Raw genomic sequence first — 11,533 nt, forward strand, 5'->3', positions numbered from 1 at the left:
AGGCATCAGTTTATGACATTTTTAAACTGAATCATTTATAATGGTTTATAAATTGAAATATCTGAATAAACATTTCATAACCACAAACAAAATGATATGTAAATATCCTCAACTTACATTTTGCATAGAATCTATCATCTTGCCAGAACCATCCATTTGGTTTATGAAGTCTTTGTAAAATCTCATTTTCACTTTGGAATCTCTTACTGTAAGTCTACCAATGCCATTAAATGTAAGTTCTAGATTTCTCCTAGAGCTGACAGTACGGTTTACTGAGTTTAGAATTTCCTTGACACAACATTCAACTGTATCCCTGTCAAACGGGCTTTCATGAGCCATTGCAGCAAAGTTCAACTGTACAACTGGTATTTGACCTGAAGTAAAAAACCATACTAAGTTAAACATTTAAGTAAATAGTTCTATTGTAAAACTAGAACAAAAGTGAGCAATGCTCACTAACTTGATACCCCCGCTCCCCCAATGATAACATGCACCTTTTAAACCTCCATTTTGATCTGGATCAAAATCTAAAAAAAGTCCATGTTTTGCTGTGTGAAACCCCTAAATTCATTTGGATCAAATTCTACAATAGAAGGTGCACATAGCAAACATAGCTTAAGGAACAAAATAAAAACAAGTTGAAGCAACACTATGTCCCATTCAACACCAAATGTAATGGCATATGTACCTTCAGTTTACACAATGTAAGTTATTATACAGCATTTCTGATGATTTTGGATATCAATCATTCATTATACTTTGGATATCAATCATTCATTATACTTTGGATATCAATCTTTCATTATTTTACATCATACTTATTCCTTCCCTTTTTTTTGTGCCTGTCCCAAGTCAGGAATTTCTAGCCTCAGTATGTCTTATTTTGTTTTCAACTTTAGTTTATTTCTTTATATTACATGAGTATAAAGGGGCAACTATTTTCGCTGTACCTATGTATAATGATGTTTTGGGACTAGCTGCAGCCTGCCTTGTGGTGTGAGGATTTCCTTCAGTGAAGGCCTTGAGCTCACATTTACATCCCTGTGGGTTTTTTGTTTCTTTGACATATACACCATACCTATTCTCATTATATCCGCATATCAACCTACCATTATTATTTGGAAATCAAAATATCATCATACTTGTATTAAATTTTTAAGTAGGTATATGTATTAACAGATAAAATTGAGACATGTGAAGAGAACCCTTCTTAATTAAATTGGTAGAACAAATACTCAACATGAAAATTTTAAACTCTTCAAAAGGACAGAATATATAGGTCTCTAAAAGTTGAAATAAGGAAATATTTAAGTAAAAACTAAAATGGACCAAAAACATAAACAGAATTGAACACACACATTCAAATATGCATAACCTTCATTATCAAAAATCTTTTATTAAAATTAAAATTAAATTTTTATTGAGGGTCTATACGAGTGGGAATAAAATGGCAACGTCTGGTTACTTAAAAGATATTAGAGAAGTTCTATACGGAGAAGATGACAGTGAAAATCCAGTTACAATGGGGAATATGTATCAATTACTGATGGGTATAAACACTAGACTTGCGAAAATAAAGGAAAAATTGACAAGGATAGATGAACTAAATAAATCAATTAGAAACCTAACAACAGATGCAGTAAATTTGACAAGCAAAGTTGGTGGTATAGATAGCTCAGAAAGGACACTAGAAAATCAATGCAAAGATATGGAGAGTGAAATAAAATTAGTAAAGACAGATCAAAGTCAATTGGGAAGAGATGTGCACGAATTAAAGAAAAACCTTCGCGAGGATCACTCTGATCTGCAAGGTTTAAGTAACTTAATGGATGGCTACAAAGAAAAGCAAGAAGAGAATGTGAAAGAATTAAGTACAATGAAAACCTCAGTTAGCAAAGTAGCAAACGACTTAGGCGATCAAAACTTAGAGCTTAGAGAGGAGATCAGATCTGCGATCAGTGATGCGAGAGAAGAGAAACTAAAGAACGACATCTTGGACTTAAAGAGTAGATCGATGAAGAATAATTTAATCTTCACCGGCCTAAGAGAACCAGAAAACGAACACACCAAGAGATTACTGAGACAATTCATGGAAACTGAACTGAACATTAAGCACCGTATTGAATTCGGAAATATTCATTGTTTTGGAAAAGGGGCTAGGCCAGGCCAGGCCAAAAAGGACGTCCAAGACCTATAGTTGCAAGGTTTATTTACCATAAAGATCTTGCATATGTCATATCCAATGAACATCACTTAAAGGGAAAACCTTTTGGTATCAAACAACAGTTTCCTGAAGCAATTGAACAGGCACGGATGACCTTATACCATTATTATGAAACAAAAGCGAGACGAGGGACATCATGTAAAGCTAGTACGTGATATTCTATATGTAGATGGACTTGTATATCAGGAGCAAGATTTAGACACAGATGATGATGAGGTGGGCGAGACCGATACAAGTAATGGAGCATCTAGACGGGTAACACCAAACCGTCGCCCCAATACGACAGGCAAATGGAAGCGTTTATCTTTTACACCGCGATAGGGACCCTGAGGAGAAAGAAATGTGACGCACAACGGACACAACGAAATCAACGAAAAGAAAAGATTGAACAGTAACTCTTTTCTAGAGAATAAACATTTTAACATTTTAACACTAAATTGTTGTAGTATTTTGAATAGAATGAAATATCCAGAATTTGTAGAGTTGGTCCAAAATCAGAATTTCATATGTTTAACAGAAACAAAAACAGACACAATTTGATACAATTGAAATACCAGGCTATATCTTTAAAATGAAGAATTGAAAACAACATTCAAAAATTAAATCAGGTGGTATTGCTTTTGGCTTTAAGTCTGATTTTGAAAAATTTGTGAACACCATCAAGACCACCAGTAAATTAGTATACTGGATCAAAATTTCAAAAAACTTTTTCAAACAGACGAAGATATTATTATTGGTAACGTATATATTCCACCGGAAAACTCGGTCTATAGAGTTGATGATGCTATAAACGAACTAGAACAAGAAGTTCTAGAATTATCATTATTGTTAAATGGAGATTTCAATAGCAGAAGTAGCAATGATTTAGATTTCTTTGAAGTTGATATTAATGCAAATTGTCCTGTAGATTTTGCTTTCACTGATTATGGTAGTAGATTGTTACAGTTTGATATGTTGTACAAGCGTAATAATAAAGATGTAACAAAAAACAACTATGGAAATAGGTTATTAGATTTTTGTAGAAACAATAGTATGCTTATTTTGAATGGGAGAGTAAATGGTGATAAGTCTGGATTCTTTACATGTAGACAGGCGAGTGTTGTAGAATATTTTATATGCTCTTGTGATTTGTTACAATTTATTACTAGTTTAAATGTTTTAGAATTTTCAGAGTTGTATTCAGATGTTCACTGTCCTGTGATTTTAGAAATATATATATAGAACAGACATTAAGAGAAACATCTAACGATTATCATGACAAAAATGGAAATGGAAATAGAAAAAAGATCAAAAAGTGGGACACAAATAAGAAAAATAATTTTGTAGAAAATATAGATTTGGTTCAAGTGAACAATTTACAAGAACGAATTGGTGAAATGAATGAAAATGAATTTATATCTCCTGAAAATGTAGACAGTTTAGTTAATTCTTTTAACTCTATTGTTACTGGATCTGTTTAGAGTGTATTTGGCACATATATTGTAAATGAAGGTAAAAAATGTCAGCATAAGACAGAAAATAAACCATTTTTTAATCAAGAATGTTGGGAAAAACGTAAGGCCTTTAGAATAGCTAAAAGGCGCTATAGAAAGAATAGAAACTATATTAACAAGGAAAATAAGATTAGCGCAGCACGTAATTATAGATGTGAGATGAATACAGCAATAAATGTGCATAGACGAAATATGAGAAAGAAGATAGATAATCTACGAAAGAGTAATTCAAAGGAGTTTTGGAACTTATTGAACAAAAAACAAAAGTGTAACAGTAATGACATTTCTATTGACACATTACACAATTTCTTTAGAGATTTGAATTCTGCAAATGAAGATACTGCAGAAAATGATTTCATACCAAATGATCAAGTTGAAGATTTAAATGAGATCATTAATTGCAATATAAATGCAAATGAGATAGAAAAGTGTATTAAAGCACTGAAGAACAATAAAGCTTCTGGTGATGATCACATTATAAATGAATATTTAAAGAATACGTCTCATATATTTATGCCTATTTATGTAAAACTTTTCAACATCATTTTTAGTACTGGAAATGTTCCAGAAATTTGGCTAAAAGGTAACATTTTACCAATATATAAAAATAAGGGGGACAGAAAGGATCCCAAAAACTATAGGCCCATTACTATTCTAAGTTGTTTGGGAAAACTTTTTACTTCTATTTTGAACACTCGTCTTACCAATTTTGTAGAAAATTATCTTGTGTTAAATGAAAATCGGTTTGGTTTTAGAAAGGGTTATTCGACAACAGATAGTATTTTCATATTACATTTATTATTTGATCTCTTGAAATTAAAGAAGAAAAAACTGTATTGTGCTTTTATTGACTTTGCAAAGGCTTTCGACACGGTCTGGCATCCAGGGTTGTGGCGAAAGCTTTTGTCAAACTCAATAAACGGAAAAATGTATAACTGTATTGTTAATATGTATAGTAATGTTAAATCATGAATACGAAATGGTACAGAATTTTCAGATTTCTTTCCCTGTAGCCCCGTGCAGGTCCGGGTGTTAAAAGAATAAGCTTGTCGTATAAGGCGACTAAATAGTGCTCAGAAACCTAGCCGGGGGCTAGGCGCTCTGCCCACAGAGCAACTGGGATGTGTGCCCCAGGTGGTGGAATGGGGAACCCTGGCGTGTTACATGCTGGGGTTGTCAGGCTATAATACATAAAACCTGACCGCAAACCATAGTGGTGCACCGTGTTGGGAAAGATGCCACGTTCCTCGCACGTTAAAGAACCCTGCTGTGGTATTCGATAGGAGTAGGAACCTTTGCGCTCCGCCACAGGAGGCTAAATTGCCCGTCCTTACCCATCCCCCCTTTTTCCAGTGGCAATCAAAATTTGTCGACCCTATTGTCCTTGTGTCCCATCCTTTTTTTTTTCATTTATGTTCATTTTATCATCCATTTCATGTTCAACGTCTGAATATAGCTGAAATATTGCTGCTCGGACGTTAAACCCCAACAAACAAACAAAAATCTTTCCCTGTAATATTGGAGTCAGACATGGTGAAAATCTTTCACCCCTACTTTTTGCATTGTATTTGAATGATCTAGACAATTTCTTTGAAAACAAAAATGTAGCTGGTTTATCACATATTTCCGACGACATTGAAGTAGAACTTAATCACTACTTGAAACTTTATACAGTATTATATGCTGATGATACTGTTCTAATGGCAGAATCTAAGGATGACTTGCAAAAGCAATTAGATACCTTATATGAATATTGTGATGTTTGGAAACTTAAGTTTAACACAGACAAAAGTAAAATTGTTATTTTTTCTCGAGGTAGATTACCAAATAATTTGTTATTTAAATATGGCGAATTAGAATTAGAAATTGTAAACGAATTTAATTATCTAGGAGTTACTTTTGGAAGAACAGGTAGTTTCCTACGGGCCAAACAGGTTAATGTAAGAAAGGTGACCAGTGCCATGTATGACATTTTGAAAAAGGGCAACTTACATAATCTATCACTTGAAACCCAATTGCAATTATTTGACAAGGTAGTTCAACCTATACTTTTGTATGGTTGTGAAGTTTGGGGAGCGGGAGATGTTCGTATTATTGAACAAGTTCACTTAAAATTTTGCAAAATGCTTTTACATTTAAAAACCTCAACTCCAGATTATATGATCTAGGGTGAACTCGGCAGATACCCACTCGAAATTAGTATTAAATTGAGAATGATCAATTACTGGTCAAAACTAATATCAGGAAAACCAGAGAAACTGCCTGTTATACTATACAATTTATGTTTAAGAAAAATCTTAGATGGTAAAACCATAACTTGGGTACATTATGTCAAATCTATGTTAGACAATTGTGGAATGTCATATATATGGGATACACAAAATTTTATTAGTAATATTTGGCTCTATAAGATAGTAAAACAGAAATTGGTAGATCAATTTACCCAGTCTTGGGTCTCTCTAGTGGAAAATTTACCGAAAGCTCTCAACTACAGAATTTTTAAAGAAAATTTTGAATTCAAAAATTATTTTAAACTTATGAACACCAAACAAGCTATTATTTTTTGTAGATTTAGGACTACCAATCATAATCTACCTATTGAATCTGGTAGATGGAGAAACATTGAGAGAAATGAGCGAAATTGCAATTTGTGTAACTCTTACGAAATTGGTGACGAGTTTCATTATTTATTTGTTTGCCCTGCATTCCAGAATGACAGGACAAATTTTCTAAAAGTGAAATATAGAACACAACCCAATATATTGAGAATGAGATGTCTTTTACAAACTCAAAACATTTCAGAGCTTAGCAAATTATGTAAGTTTATTAATATTATAATTAAACGACTAAATTCTTCGGGGTAAATTATGAATTTATTTGTTTATACAATGTAGTTAAAATTACTATTTTTTACAAGTTCCTATCATCCAGAATGCAGTGATATCAAAAGCAGATATATATGAAAGTCTTAGGAATTCACCTTAGCAGTATAGTCATATCAATAATATCGACCAAGGTTTTTTTAACACTTTCAAAACAGAAATCCACTTTGGGAAAAATGGCCCAAGGATCTGAAAGAATTCAATTTGAGATAAGAAATAAATATAGTAATAAATACTTTGACAAGTATTGTTCATTTTTATCTGTCAACATTAAAAAATGACATTAATTAAAATTTCACACTTGTAATAAAATAAATCTTTTAAAAAATGAGTTATCTCCCATGTAAACATACACTTTCTAGTTCTTTAAATACATATTTTGCACGCCACTAACCAATAATATAAGTTGCTTTTTAAAGAAAACAATGAGAAAAAAAATATCAAAGATTCATGTCCACAACGCATTTCAAATAAAATTTTCCAAAATATAAGAATTAAGCAATAAGATTATTCTGATCTGCATATTTGTCAGACTGTCAGTCCAACTGGAGGTTAAATATTCTTCTAAATGTACAACCACATGCATGTTATTGGTTGATAAAGGATTATTTTCTATATCATACAGGAAAATGAATTTTGTCATAATAATACTGCATAGATACTTTCTTCCCTTACATTAATGATCTGTTTTCAGGAAATCAATTTATAGCAATATATTTCACTTTAGAAGTGATACATTTAAATAACATCAGCCTGTATATAGCCCTCTAAAACAGGCATAAGTTCAAACATTTCTGAAATCAAACATTTTAATCCCTTACTAAATAAAACAACTGATAACTTTAAAGGCCTGTGTAAAATTCAGTGTGGAATGAGCAGATAATAATGAGCAAGATAAATTTGAATGTAAACAGACCGTAAAGGCCCACTTTACTTTTGCCTTTTATTGGAGACAAATGATTAAAATGAACAAATTTACAAAAGGAACAAACTGTTTGATCCTAATTTATACTGGTAAAAATCAATTTTAATGAATTTATAGAACCCACTCAAGCATTAAGTAATCTTAGAATGATTTGAAATTTTAACTGTCAATGAAAAGTAGCAACACAGTTGCATTGTCATGTGCTCCAAAGGTGTTATATTTCAAACAACAAGTCTCTTTCCAGCATAACAAGACAATATACTAAAAAAAATATATATATACTCTGTAGTTTATTGAAGTTTGTTTTAGTGTGCACATGTCATAAACACACCCTTTACAATTTTTAAATAAACAAAATTAATTCATAAGACTGCTTAACAATGATGTTTTATTTCTATATAACAGCTTTATTTCATAGTCAAGTATTTACACCCATTTCAAACTATGCCTTTTAAATGCAGAATAATGATCTTGTGACATTTAAAGCTTCCTCAAAGGATGATGTCAATACAGTCTTTTGGAGAGATGGTATTAAAACATAACAGTATACTACAATGTACCATTCAGTTTTTAACAATAACCTATAACAACTCGTAAAGATAATCATACTGATCTTTTCCAAAATGGAATTTCTTATAAATCTTTCAATGTTAAAGAACATTTCACATAAAACTTAAATTCACTTGTAACCTCATAACCAACAGTGTTTTCCATGCATGTGCACATTTAATTTCTCATCCTAATTTCCAGCTTTGTTCCACAAACCAAATTATGGATTTGTGGCTCAGTTTAAGCATGTAACAAAATGACAAAGAATGACAGAAAATATTTTACTTCAGTAAATAAGACTTCTAGTATCTATTTAATTTCTTTTTAAAGTAACTAGTGTTAAAATCAAATCAGAACAACTTTGTTTCTAAACATTAAATTCAAACACACATACAGAATTAGGAAATAACAAATCAGCATTTCTTTTTCTCAAGATCTTCCAAAAACTAGAAGGAATATGTCCCTAGATCAGGTAAATTGTGTAAACAACACAACTGATACAGAGATGTGAAAGTTAACACATATTGTACAATCCCTAATGTTTGAGGGGCATACATTGTAATTGATATTTTTAAAATCGTAGACTGGATGGGTTCCACTGTTCACTCTAACCAAAATCCATGGGAAAGGTGAATGTACTGATACATTGGGGAGAGGTGGGGGGACATGACATACAAATTATAAGGATATGTGATCATCGAAGCACTTAAATGATTAAGATACACAATATGCATGGAGCAGACATGGTCAAAACAGACATAAGATGGGCACCATGGGGTGAAAGAGGCACTGAGACCAGATACAGCCTAGCATAAGACGGTAAAGAACAATCTATTAGATTTTTAATTGATTTTGGTGAATGAAGGATTGAATGATGAAATCTAGAGATAATATATGTAGGATATTTTTTAACTAAAAAGAAAAGAAAACCTGTAGAACAACAGGAAGCATAGAGCCTGAGTTAGGTGATTAATGAAATTTGGGGGCAGTCATCCTGACATGATGAATGTATAACCAAACATTATGAAGTGTACGTACAGCATACAAAATGATTCTGTAGAATAAATGGAGTCAAGGGGAATTAATTGTAATCTCGTACCTACATTATCATCTAGATGCTTTTGATAAGACTGGTTTGATTCACTCATACTAGAGCATTATGAGTATGTATCTGCATAATCACTCTACGCATGGATTTAATCATACCCTGGAGGGTAAAATTGTGTCCATCAGTTCTTAGTAGGAGATCTACAATATCTTAATCACTGTATGGCAAATTTGGTTTTTGGTGTTTTCGATTGCCAGTATAAATGTAATGGGATTCCTAATTTTATTAGTTCCTATACATATATAACACAACACTTGGATTATCTCACCTGGAACATGATACTTGGTACTTTGTAAATTATGTGTTTGAGCAAACTTCTCTGACAGCATGAAAATTGGTCTCTGCATCATAATAAACTTGTTGTTGCCAATGTCTAGTTTCTTCTGTGTGAAAGTAAATGTACCAAGGGCTGGTATATTAACTCCCTACAATAAATATATGATTTATTATATAAAATTAATTTATATTGGTCTAAGCATGAGGTTTATAAAGAAATCATCCCCAAAAAAAAATATTAGACACATTGTCAATTTGATGAAAAAACAGTACCAAAGGAAGTAAAATTGAGTCTTTATACACATAGCAAGTTTAAGGAATGTGATTTAATACTTGCCTTCTGTTGGTTCATCTGGTTTTCAATGAATCTTGACACATTTTCCCAAACATTAGTGACATCTGAAATGCAAATGGAAAGACTTTTTTGCATAGACCTTTAAAAATAAAATGTATTATTTCACATCAATTTATTACATATATTAAAAAAGATGTCAATATACAAAATAAATATGAAGGCCTTATCAAAAATAAAGGATAATGTTGATGGTTGGGCTTTAAGGAAAATATGTAAGAGTAACATTAAGGTGTGTCAGGCTGTCATTTAGTCCCCAGATGTTCCAACCCAAAGTCAATCCAGCTATCTTTGTTCAAACAAGATTCAAATGCTTCCAAAGAGAGCCAAATGGTAGTGAAGCTCATGCTTAAAGGCAAATTAAGGATCTGATATATAAAAATTGCAAGATTGATGAAAAAGGTTTCTAGCTCTTGACATTAAAAAATTTCAGACCAAACGCTCTTCATACATGAACAGCCTCAACTGTTTCTCATCTTTCATTTCTCCAGAGGTGTTTCAAGTAGTACCGGTCTCATATTACCAGTTAATATAAATGTGTTCAATTAAATTCAAGTATATGATTCCAATTTTGTTTTCCTTTAAGTTCATGATTTGGATGCTGTCTTAGACTGTTATATATATCAATACTAATATTGGTAATACTGCTGAGCTTGACTGTTATATTTAATCATTTTTGTTTGTGTAAAAAAAATTAACAATGTTTGATTGTTAACTGTTTAATGTGCATATGACAATCAAGATGTTAATCATTTAAGATTTGTTTTGTCCTAATTTAATTCCAGTGTGCATAAATCTATGATCAATTGCAAGTTACAACATCTTTTAATGCACTACATTAGTACTTCACTTGAGCTTCATATTTTGATACATCATTCACTCAGCATCAATACTATCAAATAGTCCTATCAAATAGCTTTAAAAAAAAAAAAACAGAACAAAAGTTAAAATTGTTCAGCCAATTGGGATGTTACGATCACTGAAAATAATTCAAAAACTTTTTGACAATTACTTGAATTAGTGAGCAATTACATGTGTAACTAATATTTTTAATGGACATTCAAATTCCAATGCCTCAATTATCTGGCCCTGGGTTGGTTTGGCAATGGAATGAATTAACTAGATAAAGGACTGAAAGTAAAATGAACTATCTAAAATTCCATCACAACCTGATATTTTAGCAGAAAGTAATTTTGTTGGAATATCTTAAATAGATGCACATGCACTCAGACAGGGTATCATATACTGATATAGCATTGATTTTCAAACATATTCTATTCTATTCCTTGCAAATACATAACAGGCTTCCCAACTTAACGATAAGAAAGTAAATTTTGTTTTGTCATCATATTGAGTACTCTAGCAATCGAGGACGTATTTTTTTAACTTTTATTTTGTCAGGGTTGATCGACTTACCATCATCTGACAATGTATTTATGGTCGAATATCGGTTCTTCTTGGCATCGGCCAAAATACCCTGCATGTCTGCCATACTTCTTTCTGTTTGTGTGTTTGATACGTTAATGTATAAGTAGTTACATCTTTTACAGAAGCATTTCACAAAACATCATTTGGCAGTACACTAAGTGTCCATAGTATAAACGTTGCCAGGGACAAGAGAATTTGATTGGTTATCACTAAACATGACAAGTAGAGCTTAAGAAAAAGGATTATTCTGTTTCGTATTTATAGCTTTTAACTCTACTGTTAACAATTAATATATT

General features: G+C 31.8%; 1 protein-coding gene across 7 annotated transcripts in view; it reads right to left on the reverse strand.

The window, feature by feature from the left end:
- LOC148615022 (coiled-coil domain-containing protein 81-like) overlaps positions 1 to 11,437 on the reverse strand; it is a 29,088-nt gene extending 17,651 nt beyond the window's left edge. For 5 of the 7 annotated variants that reach the window (XM_088589611.1, XM_088589612.1, XM_088589615.1 and 2 more), the window contains exons 1-4: positions 11,226 to 11,437; positions 9,795 to 9,856; positions 9,450 to 9,606; positions 118 to 374 (exon numbers count right to left, since the gene is read on the reverse strand). In XM_088589611.1, the coding sequence (XP_088445737.1) occupies positions 118 to 374; positions 9,450 to 9,606; positions 9,795 to 9,856; positions 11,226 to 11,301 (552 nt within the window). In that variant the 5' untranslated portion in view covers positions 11,302 to 11,437. The remainder of the gene's footprint in view (positions 1 to 117; positions 375 to 9,449; positions 9,607 to 9,794; positions 9,857 to 11,225) is intronic. The other 2 variants (XM_088589616.1, XM_088589613.1) reach the window with 1 other exon arrangement.
- Between the last annotated feature and the right edge of the window lie 96 nt (positions 11,438 to 11,533).

Source organism: Perna viridis, chromosome 6 (assembly GCF_037379345.1).
Source record: "Perna viridis isolate PV_CMFRI_1.1 ecotype Kerala chromosome 6, ASM3737934v1, whole genome shotgun sequence".
Classification (NCBI taxonomy): Eukaryota; Metazoa; Mollusca; class Bivalvia; order Mytilida; family Mytilidae; genus Perna; species Perna viridis.